General features: G+C 41.7%; 1 protein-coding gene across 1 annotated transcript in view; it reads right to left on the bottom strand.

Annotated features, from left to right (window-relative positions):
• Positions 1–13486, bottom strand: part of LOC120860680 (thyrotropin-releasing hormone receptor) — a 44374-nt gene extending 30888 nt beyond the window's left edge. The window contains exon 1 of the mRNA XM_040236431.1: positions 12698–13486. Coding sequence (XP_040092365.1) covers positions 12698–13486 — 789 coding nt within the window. The remainder of the gene's footprint in view (positions 1–12697) is intronic.
• Positions 13487–18556: the final 5070 nt, after the last annotated feature.

Below are 18556 nucleotides of genomic sequence, written 5' to 3'. Positions count from 1 at the left end.
GGGGATCTTCCAGATCCAGGAATTGAACTGGGTCTCCTGCACTGCAGGCAGATTCCTTACCAACTGAGCTGTCAGGGACATGGATAGGCAGCAGTTAACGAGGGCCCATTGGAAGGGAAACTCCAAAGCTGCACCCTGTGGAATGTGACTTCCTTGGTGCTGTTCACCAGCCTGATGGGGAACTTGGGAAGGCAGGTGGCAGTGGGGGCCCTGTGCTTGGCTTTCTGGCCTCACTGAGCCAGCCCCAGCCTGCAGGTCCTCCACATTTATTTCCCATAAACTTTTGGCACACATCTAGCTAATTGCATTACTACTCCTCAGACAGAGCATGCTTTATAACACAATTCTGGGCTTATTCTCCCATTGATAATACCATCAGAACCTTCTCATCTCCCTCCTTTATCTGGAATGACCTCTTTCTGCTCAGTCTCTTTAATGTGGCCCAAACCTCCAGCTCCAGGAAACCCATACTGATCTCTCCTTTGATTTTTCTCTTACTCTATGGTTGAAATGGAGCAGGTGAGCTGGGTTAAAATCTTGGCTTTGACACAATGGGCACATCACTTTGAATTCCTATGCCTCCAAATCCTCTTTTACAGTTAGTTCCTACTCAGGATTCTGGTGATGATATATTGAATTAGTACCTATAAACTTAATGTGCTTACTGTATTTCTCTCTGGGCATAGAGCAGAAGACTGAGAAACACTTACTAATTTGATCTTATGAATATGCTGTTAGGTCAGCCTGGAAGATCCATCTACTATAACCTCTAAACTTTGTCTTCTTCAGGAATGAATTACTAGTCTAAAATTTTTGCTATTTCATGAATAAGGTGGGGATAAACAATATTCTAATTATGACATAGAATTTAAGTATAGTAAATAAGAATTATGGAATGCTTAGTATGTACTAGGTATTTCCTCACAGCAACCCTATGAGTGGGTATCATTAGTATCCCATGTTACCCTTGGACAAACAAGTATTATGAAGTAAAATAACTTATCCAAAGTTAGAGAGACAGGAAGTAGAATTGAACTTACATTTTTCTGACTCCAGAGGTCATGCTGGACTCTGCCTTTGGGTAGATGTTCAACCTATGGGATTCCTTGCTCTAACTGCAGCCTGAACTGGGACCTTGAGCTTTTCAGAGAGGTGGGAGGTATTGAGAGTGGGGAGGGTTTTACAGGTGGGAAAAATTACACCAGCAAGGTTGCAAAGTTAAATGAGCTTGGTATACATGGGAGAATCTAGTGGACTCACTTGCAGCTCTGAAGAAGGAATAAATATAGGTAAAGGCCATTCTTCCTCTTGTATTCTGTGCCATGCCTCCTAACACCACTGCCTGTCCACTCTTTCCAGCTGAAAATCTGGGACTCGATTTAGGAACTTCTCCCTTTGTCATTTGATAAATTAGTAGTTAAATCCCACTGATTTTGCTCTTATACATCCATCTTAGCCTTCTCTACTATTTACATCTTAGTGCAAGTCTTTGCTTTCTTGCTTGGATTACAAAAGTGTCATTTTTGTTTCCCAGGTTATGGGGTGGATTCATTGTAAAATTTCATGAGTGAAGTTTCCAAAAGTCAAATCCAGTTTGCCACTGTCCTTGTCAGAGTCCTTCAGTGGTTCCCTGGTTCCTTAGAACCAAATTTAGATATTTTCAATGACACACAGGGCCTTCCAAAGTCTTACCCTGGACTCTGTTTGACTACGTAAATGACTAATCCTGCTGGTTTCATGGCAGCCTGGTGACTGCCTACTTGTTTTTCCAAAGTGCAGTGACTCTTCTCTGTTGGGGGTGCTGTTCTCCAGCATCATGTGTGGTGTTCACCACTCCTTGTGTCTCTTCTGCACATTGTACAGCCTAACATTGTATTTTCCTACTGTTTTGTTCAACTTTTTAAAAAGTTATAGTTGATGTATAATATTATATAAGCTACAGGAGTACCATATAGTGATTCACAATTTTAAAGGTAACAGAGACATCACTTTGCCAACAAAGGTCTGCAAATCAAAGCTATGGTTTTTCCGGTAGTCATGTACAGATGTGAAAGTTGGACCATAAAGAAGGCTGAGCACTGAAGAACTTTTGAACTGTGGTCCTGGAGAAGACTCTTGAGAGTCCCTTGGACAGCTCGGAGATCAAACCAATCAATCCTAAAGTAAATCAATCCTGAATATTCACAGGGAGGATTGATGCTGAAGCTGAAGCTCTAGTACTTCGGCCATCTGATGTGAAGAGCTGACTCATTGGAAAATACCCTGACACTGGGAAAGATTGAAGGCAAGAAGAGGAGGGGGCAACAGAGGATGAGATGGTTGGTTGGAATCATCGACTCAGTGGACATGAGTTTGAGCAAACTCTGGGAGATGGTGAAGGACAGGGAAGCCTGGTGTGCTGCAGTCCATGGGGTCACATAGAGTTGGATACAACTAAGCGACTGAACAACAACAACAATTATTATAAAGTATCATCTATATTCCTGTGCTATACAATAGCTTTGTAGATTATTTTATACACAGTAGTCTGTGCCTCTTAATCCCCTGATCCTAACTGTCCCCCCTCCTTTCCCCCCACCACTGGTAACTGCTAGTTTGTTCTCTGTATCTGTTTCTTTTTTTGCTATATTCACTAGTTTGTTTTATTTTTTAGATTCCACATATAAGTGGTATCATACAGTATCTGTCTTTCTCTGACTTATCTACTTAGCATAATATTCTCCAAGTCTATCCATGTTGTTGCAAACTGCAAAATTTCATTCTTTTTCATGGCTGAGCAGTAGTCCGTTGTATAGATGTACCATATCCTCTTTATCTATTCAACTGCTGATAGATGCTTAGGTTGCTTCCATATATTAGCAATTGTAAATAATGCTTCTATGAACATTAGGGTACGTGCATATTTTCAAATTAGTGTTTTTATTTTTTCACACCTGTCAGAATGGCTATCATCAAAAAGACCACAAATAACAAATGTTGGCAAGGATGGAAAGAAAAGGAAACCCCCGTGCACTGTTGGTGGGAATGCATGTTGGCACAGCCACAGTGGAAAACAGTATGGAAGTTTCTCAATAAACTAAAAATAGAGGTATTATATGATCCACTCCTGGTTATATCTCTGAAAAATCAAAAATACCACTCAAACTGCTTTTGAATTGTGATACAGAAAGTTCCACAAGACAGTGACTATTATTTGTTCTCCAGAGTAATGCCTGGCATGAGATTGGTGCTCAGTAATTGTTCATTGAATAAAGAAATAATGGCTGAACAAAGCAAGAAAAAAGATGAAAAGGTCAGATTTTGAAAGCCAGTCAGGGGAAATTGGGGGCATTTCTCTTTGGAATAAGATGATGTGTGCAAATTGTTTTTGGAAAATTAGTCATAGAGGAGCACTCAGATAGATTTATTCTCATCTTAGTACTTGTGCTCACATTGTTTCCTTCCCTAAGTTGCCATCCCTCTGCATCTCTGCATATTCTGTCCACTGTAGTTCGCTTATTGGGAAGGATATCTGAAAGGCTCGTTGGAAAGCCAACAGGATTTTGTATAAAAAGTAAATTATGATTTGAGTATGCCATGTTTCTAAGTCAGCCTGTTCTGTCTGAAAGTGGGGAAATCGTCCTCAAATTCTTATCTAGCAACAAACTCACTATTATACTAGCTGGTTGCTAGTTTTGCTATTTTATAATGCAAAGACAGTCAATAAAAGAAAATAAATTTTAATTAAAACCAGAGAAGGATATGGAATGGAATAAAAGAAAATAAATTTTAATTAAAACCAGAGAAGGATATGGAATGGCAAGCAATACTTTTTCAGGGAGCAAAATAGAGTGCTGGACTTGACTTAGTCTCAACTATGCATGTATATACTCTTCTCAGTTCAGTTCAGTTCATTTCAGTCACTCAGTCGTGTCCGAAAACAACAGAATGGGAAAGACTAGAGATCTCTTCAAGAAAATTAGAGATACCAGGGGAACATTTCATGCAAAGATGGGCTCGATAAAGGGCAGAAATGGTATGGACCTAACAGAAGCAGAAGATATTAAGAGGAGGTGGCAAGAATACACAGAAGAACTGTACAAAAAAGATCTTCACGACCAAGATAATCATGATGGTGTGATCACTCACCTAGAGCCAGACATCCTGGAATGTGAAGTCAAGTGGGCCTTGGAAAGCATCACTATGAACAAAGCTAGTGGAGGTGATGGAATTCCAGTGGAGCTGTTTCAAATCCTCAAAGATGATGCTGTGAAAGTGCTGCACTCAATATGCCAGCAAATTTGGAAAACTCAGCAGTGGCCACAGGACTGGAAAAGGTCCGTTTTTATTCCAATCCCAAAGAAAGGCAATGCCAAAGAATGCTCAAACTACCGCACAATTGCACTCATCTCACACGCTAGTAAAGTAATGTTCAAAATTCTCCAAGGCAGGCTTCAGCAATACGTGAACCATGAACTTACAGATGTTCAAGCTGGTTTTAGAAAAGGCAGAGGAACCAGAGATCAAATTGCCAACATCCGCTGGATCATGGAAAAAGCAAGACAGTTCCAGAAAAACATCTATTTCTGCTTTATTGACTATGCCAAAGCCTTTGACTGTGTGGATCACAATCAATTGTGGAAAATTCTGAAAGAGATGGGAATACCAGACCACCTGACCTGCCTCTTGAGAAACTTATATGCAGGTCAGGAAGCAACAGTTAGAACTGGACATGGAACAACAGACTGGTTCCGAATAGGAAAAGGATTACCTCAAGGCTGTATGTTGTCACACGGCTTATTTAACTTCTATGCAGAGCACGTCATGCACTCTTTTACAATTCATTTATTATGTATGACACGCATGCACACACATACACAGAAGTGTATTGATCAATATTTAACAATTGGCTCTCCACAAAAAAGGGAGGGACCCTGAAATGTCATATTTGCTGATTTCTACAATATTAGTACTCCAGTCATGACCAATTTTAAGCAACCAGTATGAGGTCACTGAACGTAGATTTGCGAAGAAATGCTAGCCACCCACTCTTGCAAAGCCTGTATTCCCTGGCTGCAACACATGACTTGCCATATATTCTTTGGGGAGCTGCTGCATACGAAGTTCAGTGCTGAGGGCACTGGGAATAAGGGCCCCACCCTTACAGACGTTAGTGGCAATGGGAAAACCAACAGGTAACAATTATGATACATGAGAATTACTAAACCAGAAGTAAATACAAAGTACTGTGGAAACAAGTAGAATACCTAACATAATGATTATAGCTAGGCTTTCAGTTATATAGATCTGCCTGAGAAATGCAGGGAAGGCTTGATGGGGTGCATGGGGGGGGGCTGCCATTTGATCTGAGACTTGGAAGATAGTTGGGAGCTTGCCATATGAAATGTTTTCCAGCTGAGAGAAAGTAGCAAGTTCAGAGAACTACAAATAATTCAGTACTGCTGGGGTATAAAGTATACATTAGGTGAGCCATAAGTGATGAAGTTAAAAACATATAAAGGAGTCAAGATCACGTTTGTTATGCTAAGAGGTTTAAACTCTAGGCTTCAGGGAACTACAAAAAGCATTTTGATAACATATTTGTGTATTAGAGAAACCTCCTGGTGAGCAGTGTAGGATAACCTAGGAGATGGTGGAATGGGAGAGGCTTGGTGAAGTGTGTCCTGAAATGAGGCAGATGAGAAATGGCAAACTAGGGCAATGGTCATGTGATGGAGTAGGTCAAACATGAGCGTTTAGGAGCTAGAATCACTAGCATCTGGTTATCACTTGGGGTGGGTCGATAGGACAGAAAAGCACTATAAGGCCTCCTAGATTTGTGGTCTGGGAATCTAAAATAGGAAAGAAGAAAAGTGATATGGATTTATGAAGGAAATGAATGGATTTAGATTTAGTCATATTGGATTTGATGTACTTACATGATGTCCAAAAACCAGTTAGGTGTATGGGTCAGATGTCTTTGCAAGAGCTGTGTCCTGGGCTCTCATAGGCGGGAGTTGTAACCTTGGGTGTGGATGTAAGTAGGTGGAGTGACAAAGGTCAGGGCTGGGAAAGAGCAACCACAGTCCAGTTCAGGCTTCCCTCCATAGACAATGCACTTCCACTGTCCCACTTCAATGATACTAGACTATTCTCTCCCTGAACGTGCCCAGTCTTTCCCTATTCACTCCTCTCACAGTTGAACTTTCTTCCTTTCTTCTCTGTTCTCCTTATTGCTGCTTTGAGACATCCCACCCATCTTCACAGGCCTAGATCAATTCCGTGTACTCCACCGAGCCTTCCTCCACTCTTCCCCAGCTTTTCTCCTCATGGATGCTGTGTCCTCTATTGTAAAGCATTAGAAGTCTACTCAGGATTATTTGTGCACACGGCCGATAGTGAGCTCCTCGAAGGGGAAGAGTTTGCTTTTAAATGTCCTGGTGGCCTCTATATCTAGGAGTGTTAGGTGCTTTTGGGGTTATGAATGAATATTTCATTAAACTGCGGAGGATATTGAATCTTCCCCAATACTGGACTTCCCTGGTGGCTCAGATGATAAAGAATCTGCCTGATATGCAGGAGACCCAGGTCCAATCCCTGGGTGGGGAAGACCCCCTGGAGAAGGGAATGGCAACTCACTCCAGTATTCTTGCCTGGAGAATTCCATGGACAGAGGAGCCTGGTGGGCTACAGTACATAGGGTTTCAGAGTCAGACATGATTGAGTGACTAACACTTTCACTGTTTTCACTTTTCTTTGAATATAAAATGATCTACCATAAAATTCAGCTTAATGTTGACCTAGCTTTAACTTTTCACCTTTCACCTTCCCCTAACTCATAACCAAAGTAAAGGAGACTAAGAACTTGGTTACAGCCCAGCCTTCATCTGTCTGGAACTTGGACTGTCTGCAACTTGAAGAATTCACAAGAGAATGCATAAATAAATATAATTTTTTATTTTCAAGGTTAGCTGATTTTAAGGGGCTTTTTGGTATATGGTCAAATTGAGAATTCTGTAGGACTGCAGGTTTTTCTTTTTTGTAGGCATATAGACAAATTTATTTTTCTCTACCAGTGAAATTATAACTCAAAGCTGCAAGTATACAATTGGGAATAAACAATGTGTGTTCATCTAACCAAAGGGCACAAAACATGAAACTGTAGGGCACTTTCACTGAGGCAATTTATGGCAGATGGAGTTTTCCCAAAGGAAAATAAAAATAAATAAATAAATAAATAAAATTTTAAAAAAAGGATGTGAATTAGAAAATGGAACACTTTTCTTTAATAATTAAAAAATAAGATTGCACACTAGATATCTGTGTGCTAAGTGGCAAAAATTGCACCCTCCCATCTTAGAAATCTTTATATTATTAAGAATGTAGTTGGGCCCAGACAAATAGAGCAAATAAGACAATCAAAAATGAAAGATGGACCTATGAGAATAGTATGAAAACAGGCCCAGTAAACTTGAGAAACCTCTGATTTAGGCCTAATGCTGAAGAGTTTGGTATGATTAATTTGCCTTTGGAGCTTAATCATTGATGAGGCTACCCACACAACTTCAGTGATTTCATGTTTGCAAATGTCAGCCCTATTGCCACTATTACGCCTCTTTTCCTTTGTGTTCTGTTTTTCTTGTTCAGGGTTTCTTCTTTAAAAAGGTAAGAGTTGGAGGGAAGCAGGGGAGAAGAGACACATTTAAGCCCCTTTTCTATCCAAGTTCATTATTTTCCACGAGCACATCCTACTCAGATTGCTCAGTCAGAGTCGGAGTCAGGGGGCTGCCGGGGGTGTGGAGGTCACTGAGAAGGACAGGGCTGCGGGAAGGACAGCTGGTGGTACAGGTGAGGAGAGACAAAACCATGGATTTTGTCTGATGCCTCTCATTTGATTCAGGTCACTCCATGAGGCATTGTTAGTTTCATTTTATTAATGAGAAAACTGAGGCTGAGAAAAACTGACTCACAGTCTTATCCATTTTCTTTTACTCTGTGCTATCCTTGGGAATATTAATTTCAACATTTTGTGTAAAAGCAGCATGTAAGGTTATATATCTACGAAGTGAAGCGAAGTGAAGTTGCTCAGTCGTGCCCAGCTTTTCACGACCCCATGGACTGTAGCCTACCAGGCTCCTCTATCCATGGGATTTTCCAGGCAAGAATATTGGCGTGGGTTGCCATTTTCTTCTTCAGGGGCTCTTCCCAATCCAGGGATTGAACCCGGGTCTTCAGTCTGCCTGCAGTGCAGGAGACCTGGGTTCGATCCCTGGGTCGGGAAGATCTCCTGGAGAAGGAAATGGCAACCCACTCCAGTATTCTTGCCTGGAGAATCCCATGGACAGAGGAGCTTGGCGGGCTACAGCCCATGGGATCGCCAAGAGTCAGACACGACTTAGCGACTAAACCACCCACCACCACTTCCACAGGAGGATTCTTTACCAGCTGAACCACAAGGGAAGCCCAAGAATACTGGAGTGGGTAGCCTATCCCTTCTCCAGGGAGTCTTCCCTGCCCAGAAATTGAACCCAGGTCTCCTGCATTGCAGGCAGATTTTTTACCAACTGAGCTATCAGGGAATCAGCAGTATATCAGCTATATAGACTATAATGATATAAAAGAAAATCAAGCAAAAACATGAGAAAAATATTACTAAATGCTAATATACTATGGTTTTGAGAGGTAGGATACAGGATGCTTTTTTTCTTATGCCCTGTGTTCTGTTTTCCATAATACATGATTGCTTTTCTATCATCAGCAATAATAATAGCAACAACAGCAACAAATAAAGGGCATGTATTTCTTTAAAAGGAAGACTGCTTTTGTCTCTTGGGTTACCAACACTCCTCTTGGGAAGGTAGGAGGCTGTTAAGAAATTTATAGAAACAAAGACCATTTGGCCTTTTTAAAACTTGTCCAGTCAAACAAAACCCATAACGAAAAATTTGTCACAAACTCTTGGAGTTTCTATTCAGACTATGTTACACAGTTCCCCACTAGCTATACTGTTTTTTAAAAAAAGTACATTAGAGTGACTCAACTGAAAATGAAACTGGTAGCCTGATCTATAAAATAGTCTACATATCCCTGTGTCCTATGGAAAGCAAATATTTGAATTGAATGTGTTTATTCACAGTGTTGTCCTTTAGCAAGATACTGCTGTGTCTCCACAATGCCAAAAGATCCAATCAATTCTTCAGCCAATGATAAAGACATTGTATCTATACAATGTTGAACACTTGAGTTGACTGAACAGAGAGAGATCTTTTGGTATTGTGTGGATGGAGCTGAAATGTAACAAATGTGATCCTTTAAACTATGGCTCCAGCGTCAAAACAACCAATTGTAAAACAAAAGATTTAGTCAACCAGATAATTCTTTTGTCTACAGAATTCCAAGCTATTATTTAATTTGTTTTATTGACATGACCAAATATTTAGGTGAATCTGAATAACAGAAAGAAAGATTCTGGCCTGAGTTTTCTGCATCCGAAATATAAGTTAAAAGTAAACAAATCAGCAAACACAAACCTCACATTTGTCCCTCACATATAAATATTCTTTATATTTCCTCTAAAATGTAGTTCTCCTAAGCTCTACATACTTTAATTACTTGGTTAGAAAGACCTGGTCCAGACAGAATATTTATTAAAATGTAAATTAAACTTGCCCAAAAGAAAAAACATGCAGAGAAAATAGTAGAATCAAATCCTGGGGCTAGAGGAGGTGGAGGTTAGAATCTTGTCAAGATTTAAGAAAAGAACCACTGCAGAAGAGGAAAAAGCCAGACCAAAGGGTCATTGATTTTGGGCAAAACTGACTGCCCTTCATGGCTCTCATTCCATTCATCAGGAGACGCCTCTGTTCTTCCAGACTCAGAACCGCCGAATTGTCCCCTCTTCATCCTTTGTATCTGACACGTTCACATCTCACCTCCTCTTTCTTTGAAACTCCTCTCTGGTTTACACCTTTAAATTCTCCTGATAGAGAATCTTGCTACAATACTTCATGCCTAAATTACTACCAACAGCTTCAAGAGTGGTCCTTCTTCAAAAGTAGAGGCAGAGTCTCAGCCTCCAGCCCTGCCTCGTCCCCAGCTGTCAGATTTATTGTCCCCAAACACCACTTTCCTCACCACTGCTTCCTGCTCACCACTCACACTCTTGGTTGCTCTTGCACTAAGTTCGAAGTTCTTCCTTTGCCTGATATTTGGGATCCTCCACAACCCTTTCTTCTCATTCTTCTCTCTCTCTTTCTTTCTCGCAGATACACATATACACTAGCAATCCAATCTTACTTTCTGCTGTTCCTTCAAAGACTTCATTTTAATCAACCAAATCACTGCTGAGTGTGCTTAGTTGCTCAGTCATGTCTGACTCTTTGTAGCCCTATGGACTGTAAACTGCCAGGCTCCTCTGTCCATGGGGATTCTCCAGGCAAGAACTGGAGTGGGTTGCCGTGCCCTCCTCCAGGGGATCTTCCCAATCCAGGGATTAAACTCAGGACTCCCGCATTATAGGCAGATTCTTTACCATTTGAGCTACCAGGGAACCAAATCACTACACACTATTAAAATTCCCCAGTAGTACCCTGTCCTGGTCCCCTCTCCAAATCCGTACCATTCTCTTTCCAGCCATATCCTCATGACAACCCTAAATGCTCTGAACACAATTCTAAATGCCCTAATTATTAAAAGTTCGAGAAATTGCCAAATCCTATACACACCTGTTCAACCAGTGATCTGTGTTTAAATGGTGCATGTATAGTTTAAAGAATAAATCTATTTCCCTTACAGCTGCCAACATATTAACAGACCCAGAATGAGGCTAATTAAATACTCAGATGAACCAACTTTAGGTGTCCTTCATCAGGTATTTCATTGAACCCTCACACCAATCCTGGTTGCTATTTATCCTCGTGCTTAAAGATGAGGAAACTGAGGCTCAGAGAGTTTGCTTACCCAGGGTCATACATCCAAGATTATTAGAACCCTAAAATTTTAAAGCCCAGGGTTTTTTGGAGCCTTTGGCTTTTTGTTTTACCACTCAGCCTCTATGAGGACAGCCTATCTGTTAACAGCTTTGAAATATGAGTGTGAACATGTAACACAATTAGCAATTTAAAGCACATTATTAATGCTGATAGGTACTAATGACTGTAATTGAAAGGGAAGATATTAGACCAGACAAACAATTTTTTAGAATTTATAACAAGAATATAAATGAGTCCAATGAATGAATTTACTTCCTGACCTTCTTTGCTACAGACATTAACCCATGTTTAGTCTCTAATTGAGATGTACATACATATTCTTTACTCTCTTATTGTATTTGTTAATGTTTGCCTTGGCAGATGGCCAACAGATCTCTCTAAGTTTCCCTTAATCAAGTTTTGGGTAATAGATGGCCAAATATGCCTTGTATTAGGTAGCACTGCTAGATCCAAAGCAACAGAAATCTAAGAGCTGGCAACAGTTTCTCAAGTCTTCCCTTTTATCATCTAGGCACCTTTAATAATAAATGTTATATAAATCAAATGTCATAATATCATTTAAAATGTTGTATATATTTCTTTTTAGTGATAGTTCATTATTCATTTCATGCATGCCTAAAACATCACTATTTATTAGTAACTTACTTCACTATGTGCCCAACATTCAATACAATTCTTCATATTTCAGCAAATCCAGAGATTAGGAAGTGATAGTATGAATGATTCATCTGCATACTTTAAAAAGTACACTCAGTTTCTGTTTATGTACATAGGAAGAACTAAATTCCTACAGGATCAAAAAAAAAAAAGAGAGAGAGAGAAAGAAAATTCAACCTATTTGAATGAGCAAGTCTTGCTGATCACCTGTTCTTTTTCCTGTTTAACAAAGGAAGAAAAGGATCTGAAAGCCAAGTTCCTAGATGACTTAGGTGTGTAACCATAGGTAAGTGTGCACATGATATAAAGTATTCCTGCAACTGTCTTACAAACTACACCTACTGAAACACAGTTACACTTCACTCATATAAAACCACTGTTCAACCTTAACCACCTGACCATTCAGGTGATCTGAAACATAGCTATGCTAAATAGGAAAAAGACGTGTGAAAAATGCAATCATTCTTTGTCACAAATAAGCCTGGTGTTAGCCTTTTTATCAGAACACTTCCTAAGCAGAGTGCACTGGGAGCCTCTACACGCCAAGACATTTTGTAGGGAGCTGAAGGAGAAAGTGACAGAATCTTTCTCCACTAAGCTTGAAGAAGAAAACAAAACAAAGTCCAGGAACCCCTCTCAGTTTCAGTATTGTTTTGACTCATCTTTTCTCAAACTACCTTGTCAAATATTTTTCAGATGATAGAGTTCTTCAAAATATCCAGCTGCTGCCTACAGAAGCCAGAAATGGCCTAAATATATTGATAACATTTCTCAGAGAGGCACACCATTTTAAAGGTAGAATTCTAGGGTTTCAGTTTATATTCCCTTATATTTTAATAGCACACAAACTGGTACCCGCTGGTGTGCTGTCAACCCTTCCCATCTATTTTTAGATCCTCAGTTGTTTTAGAGATGGATTTAATATGTAAAGCAGAGGCTTACACCAGTGAAACATTTGTATGATTGTGTTTTAGTTTTGCCATCAGCTAAGTAGGGCAAAGTTGATCCTATCTCACAAGGAACTGTCTCCCACATTTCCTCTGTGAACTCGGAGGCTCAGATTTGCTTACCTGCTTCCTTGAAGATACTGTGCTGTTGAAATATCTATTAGAGGTCTTTGAATTCAAATTCTTATTCTGATGGGTCGAGTCATTTTTCCATGTGTTAGAGTTTTCTTTAGGATCGGAAGGAATGGGATTTAAGAAGAGGATCCTAGCTATGAATCCATAGAGGACAGTGGCTAGGATCATTGGCACAACATAAAAGACACCAAAGTCCATCAGGTAAATAGGTGAGTAGTAATTCCTGGAGATCTTGTAGCCACAGGAGACTACAATAGCATCTTTATAGGTGCTAATATTGAGATCCAGCAGGAAGAACCAGAGCATACAGTAAATGGATGTGAAAGCCCAGACAAAGATGATTATCTTTTTGGCTCTGGAAAATGTGCAGAGAAACTGGGCTTTGATGGGGTGACAGATTGCTATGTACCGCTCAATGGTAAAGGCTGTGATTGAGCAAGAGGATGCATTAATGCCCAAGTACTGGAGGTAAGTAATGCAGAGGCATCCAACGTAGCCATAGACCCAGGAACCGTAGATGCTGTCCGTTATGTTGGGGAGGCCTGCGGCCACCAGGACCATGAGATCAGCTACTGCTAGACTCACCAGGTAGCAGTTTGTGGGAGTCCTCATGTGCTTGGTCCTCATGACCACCAGAACTACCATGATGTTGCCCACGATGCCCAGACCACAGATAATGAGCACAAGTAAGATGGTGACCACTTGGTATTCGAGGGCCACCACAGCTCGCGGCTGAAGCTGCGTTTGGTTCAGTTCACTTCCTGTCTCGTTTTCCATCTTTAGTGGCTTGAGGTTTCTCTGGAACACTTCTCAACACATCTTCCTTCCGGTACCCTGCCTTTATCACACTGGTTCTCTCCCCCTGTGAAGAGTTATAGTCCATATTCATTCACAGCGTCACAGTCACTTACAGGTATTCTCATGTTCTCTCATTTCACCTCCCATTTCTCTGCAGTAATAGGGCTCATTCATACTCCTGAAAACTCCTTTTATTGCAATCTAGTATAGGATAGTGGAGAAGGCAATGGCACCCCACTCCAGCATTCTTGCCTGGAAAATCCCATGGACGGAGGAGCCTGGTGGGCTGCCGTCTATGGGGTCGCACAGAGTCGGACACAACTGAAGTGACTTAGCAGCAGCAGTACAGGATAGAGTAACAATTGTGACCACTTTACAATAAGAGGGGCTGTTTTTTTTTTCTTAATGGACAAAAATGCTCAAGAAAAGAGACACAGAAAATGCTCCCTGTTTTGAAAGAATCCTCAAAGGGGGGGAAAAAAAGAAACAATATCAGCCACCTGAAACATAAATACAAAGAAATCTCTCAGATGCTTGGGGAAAGTAAAATAAAGAAGAAAAAGATACTGGCTGGGAGGCTGGGGGTTGGTGGCAGGGAGCCAAAAAGCTTGACAGAAAATTAGCATCTGCCTCCTTGGCTCTCAAAGAGTGAGATCCCTCTGCTACAAAATAGCAAGCCTCCCCAGGCCCCCTGCCCTGCAGACCCAACAGAGAACAATTTCTCCTCTTACCTTTTCCTCCGTAGCGCGGCCCCTTCTTCCAGGTAGATGGAGCGGTAATAAGCGCGAGTTTCCAACCTTGCGGAAAGCCTCGTCCACTTTGTTTGGCAGGGAGACCACTTAGCAGGGCTCCGTCTTCAGAACTGCGGTTCCTCTAAACCCTCACAGCCTTTCCAACTGATGACAGACCATACAGCCGCAGCAGCAGCAGCAGCAGCAGGAGCAGCAGCAGGAGCAGCAGCAGAGCGCCTGGCAAATCATAGATCGTCCCCTAATGAGAACACGCTCGGCTCTCTGTCTCCCCCTCCCCTCTAGCACACACGCCCCACACTCACACTCACAAATGCCAGTCAGTCCTCACTGATTCATGATCTCCCCTCTGAGGATTTTCTTATAAATGTGCTAACGATATAGTTGTAATCTGGAAGGCTGACGGCACCAGCCAGGGAGTTTGAAGCAGCTGGTCTTACAGTTGTTTATGGTCTAAGTTCTAGAGAAACTCAGGCACCTGGGTAAAGTCCCATCCCCTGTGGGATAGGACTTAGGGAGAGCGAACCCATCTCAGTCCAGACACAGCCCCGGAAGACTGAAATATCTGTCTGGACTGAGAGCACACTTTTTTCTCTATGATGGAAACCTGAGGACTATTTCTCCGGCGAACCAGTGAAGTCGGCTCCCTTCTCTCACGGTATATGAATGGAAAATGAGTTAAAATTGATTTTAAACCATTTCAGCTGCAATCTTCTGAGGCTTATACAGACTATTTTTTTCAACCCATTTGAGATAAGAACATTGATTTAAACCTACATATGATCTGTGAACTTTGTTTTTCAACTCTGTTTTTGCATCACTTACTAGACTCTTTCTAACTGCTCTGGATACCTCTTCCCTCTTTACCCACCCTCTGGACTACCAGTCACATGTACCATCCAGCAAGGTTCTGTGTCAATTTATTTCTAGGTAGAAAACATACCTAGTGGAAATCTGAACTGGGGCCACTCTAATAACACACCTCTGAAACAGAACTATATAAGCCATCTTTTTTAGAAAAGTGCACTTCAGCTTGATTTTTATTTCTCTAAAGTAGCCCGGAAAACAGTGGAAACAGTGACAGACTATTTTTTTGGGCTCCAAAATCACTGCAGATGGTGACTGCAGCCGTGAAATTAAAAGACACTTGCTCCTTGGAAGAAAAGTTATGACCAACCTAGACAGCTTATTAAAAAGTAGAGACATTACTTTTCCAACAAAAGTCCGTCTAGTCAAAGCTATGGTTTTTCCAGTAGTCATGTATGGATGTGAGAACTGGACCATAAAGAAAGCTGAGCACCAAAGAATTGATGCTTTTGAACTGTGGTGTTGGAGAAGACTCTTGAGAGTCCCTTGGACAGCAAAGAGATCCAACCAGTCCATCCTAAAGGAAATCTGTCCTGAATATTCATTGGAAGGACTGATGTTGAAGCTGAAATTCCAACACTTTGGCCACCTGATGCGAAGAACTGATTCATTTGAAAAGACCCCGATGCTGGGAAAGATTGAGGGCAGGAGGAGAAGGGGACAACAGAGCATGAGTGGGTGGATGGCATCATCGACTCAGTGGGCATGAGTTTGAGCAAACTCTGGGAGTTGGTGATGGACAAGGAGGCCTGTTGTGCTGCAGTCCATGGGGTTGCAAAGACTCGGAGACAACTGAGCAGCTGAAATGAACTTTATACTTTTTAGTGGAAAGTAGCCCATGGGCAAATCTTTATACTTTTTAATGGAATCTCAGAAAATATGTCTTTCTTCTCTCAGAAGCAACTGAATGCACCAAATGTTAATGTCTGTCCACTTTTATTTCATACTGACAACGAAAAACAGCCCTTAACTTAATTCCCCATATATAGAACAGGTTGATTCTCTATTTTGAGAAGTGTAGATATTCTTTTTTCTAGAAGATGTCAATGGAAGGACAGGTTTGGAGTAGGCAGGACCATGGAGGTATCAGAACCATGTTCGGGGCTAGGTAACAATGGGATGAAGGTGAAACTTGAATGACGCTGCATGAATTCCACCCTGGGAACCATTGAGGGCTCCTTGAGTATCTAACTTCTCCTTCCAAATCATCCAGTTACAAATTAGTGACACATGACCCAGATTCAGGTTTCAGAAAGATATGGTTTGGCCTGTACAATGTAGGCTCAAAGGTAGACTATTTAGACAATTTCTCAATATTGAAATGGAGACCAGTTCAGTTCAGTCGCTCAGTCCTGTCCAACTCTTTGCAACCCCATTAACCGCAGCACGCCAGGCCTCCCTGTCCATTACCAACTCCGAGTCCACCCAAACCTATGTCCATTGAGTCGGTGATGCCATCCAACCATCTCATCCTCTGTCGTCCCCTTCTCCTCCTCTGTCATCCCCTTCTCCTCCTGCCCCCAATCCCTCCCAGCATCAGGGTCTTTTCAAATGAGTCAGCTGTTCGCATCGGTGGCTAAAGTAATGGCGTTTCAGCTTCAGCATCAATCCTTCCAGTGGACACCCAGGACTGATCTCCTTTAGGATGGACTGATTGGATCTCCTTGTAGTCCAAGGGACTCTCAAGAGTCTTCTCCAATACCACAGTTCAAAAGCATCAATTCTTCTGTATGGATGTGAGAGTTGGACTATAAAGAAATGGAGATATTGCATACTAAATCTAGATTTCTACCTCTCATAAACATGGAAAGATCTGGCAACCAAGAGTCCATATTCCTGCTAGAAATAATAACCATGAGTATGGATGTGCGAGCAGTTTGTGAGGTATAGGATGTGTCCTTTCCTAATTTCCTCCCTCTTTTCTGTCACATGCCAGCTTCACTCAGTATCACACACACCTGGCCTCTGTAGTCTTCCTTTACTCGGGATAGGATTTCTGTCCACATTCTAGTTTGTTGGACCAGCTGATTTAGCAGACTGGAAAAAGGGCGCCCTCTTTAATTCCCTCCTTGCCCTCGGGGACAGAGATTACTCTGACCACCTGGCTCCTGGTGGAGTCCTCTCCATTTTGGAATAAAAAAGTGCCTTCTAAGGTGAAAGCACTGTCTCCCTACCCCATCCCAACCCCACCACCTCCAATCTGAAAGACCTCTTGAAAAGTCACACTTTATAAAACACTTCTTCCCCTCTTCCTGTCCCCAAGATTTTAGTCAGCTTTTAGGCCTCCTTAAAAGTGTGAAACTTCACTTCAAGTCTTATATGTGGGTAGTAAAGGCAAAGGGAGAGGATGTCCATCTACAAGCTATCTGCCTTGGCAACGCCATCTCCTGGTAAATCTGATCACATTCTTCAGCATTTCTATGCAAGGACGCCATTCTGAGTCTCCATTTTGTCTCTATTCATTTTTTAGAGCTTAATTGTTAAGCACTTACTACCACCAGGAGAAGGGGACAACAGAGGATGAGATGGTTGGATGGCATCACCAACTCACTGCACATGAGTTTGAGTAAACCCCAGGAGGTGGTGTTGGACAGGGAGGCCTGGCGTGCTGCAGTCCATGGGGTCGCAGAGTCAGACATGATTGAGTGACTGAACTGACTGACTGATGCTCCAGGCACCTAGTAGATAACATTTTGTTTTACCTTCAGATATGTTGTGGTCTACTGGGAGAAGCTGACTCATGAACAGTTACAGATATGCACAGATCTGTCAAGAGGGTTTAGGTTGTGAAGGGAAAGCATTCACAGATGGTGGGGGCAACGGGCTGAGGGGCCAGAGCCGGCTTCTGAGGCCAAGTAACATCTGGGCACAGTCTGAAAGAGAAGTACAGCTTTTTGTCAAAAGGTGGGCTAAGTGAAGATATTCTGACTGGAGGAGATAGAATATATAAGGCCCAGCTGTGTAAGATGGCAAGGATTGTGTGTGTGGGAGGTGGTGTGGGAAAGTAACCTTATAATTCTGCTTTGGCTGTGAGGTGTATGAGCTGGTATGAGACAACCACTGATGACCAACAGGCAGCTTTTGTACTAAGGAGGCTCCCACCTCCTCTGACTTGGACCATCCTCAGCTCGTCCTTCCCTCCCTCATAACTACCTCTTTCTCCTCTGCAGAGGCCAGACTTCTGCCTTTTCCATCCCAGACTTGCCGTCCATTACAGTCCTGTCTGTTTTCAGTCTAATTCATGCCCTTTGCAAAACTGTATTCTCAAAGTGTCTGTGATTTTATAATGGAGGTTTTTTATTTGTAAACCTCAGTTAGATAATATCTAATAAATGTTCCCATGTGTAAAGAATAGCACAAAATAGTGTACAGCTAGACTACACAGTTGGGTTGAGATTTTCCCTATAGTAGCTGAAATTCTAACCAGGTCTGA

Source organism: Oryx dammah, unplaced genomic scaffold (assembly GCF_014754425.2).
Source record: "Oryx dammah isolate SB20612 unplaced genomic scaffold, SCBI_Odam_1.1 HiC_scaffold_11163, whole genome shotgun sequence".
Classification (NCBI taxonomy): domain Eukaryota; kingdom Metazoa; phylum Chordata; class Mammalia; order Artiodactyla; family Bovidae; genus Oryx; species Oryx dammah.
This window is presented reverse-complemented; position numbering and strand designations above follow the sequence as displayed.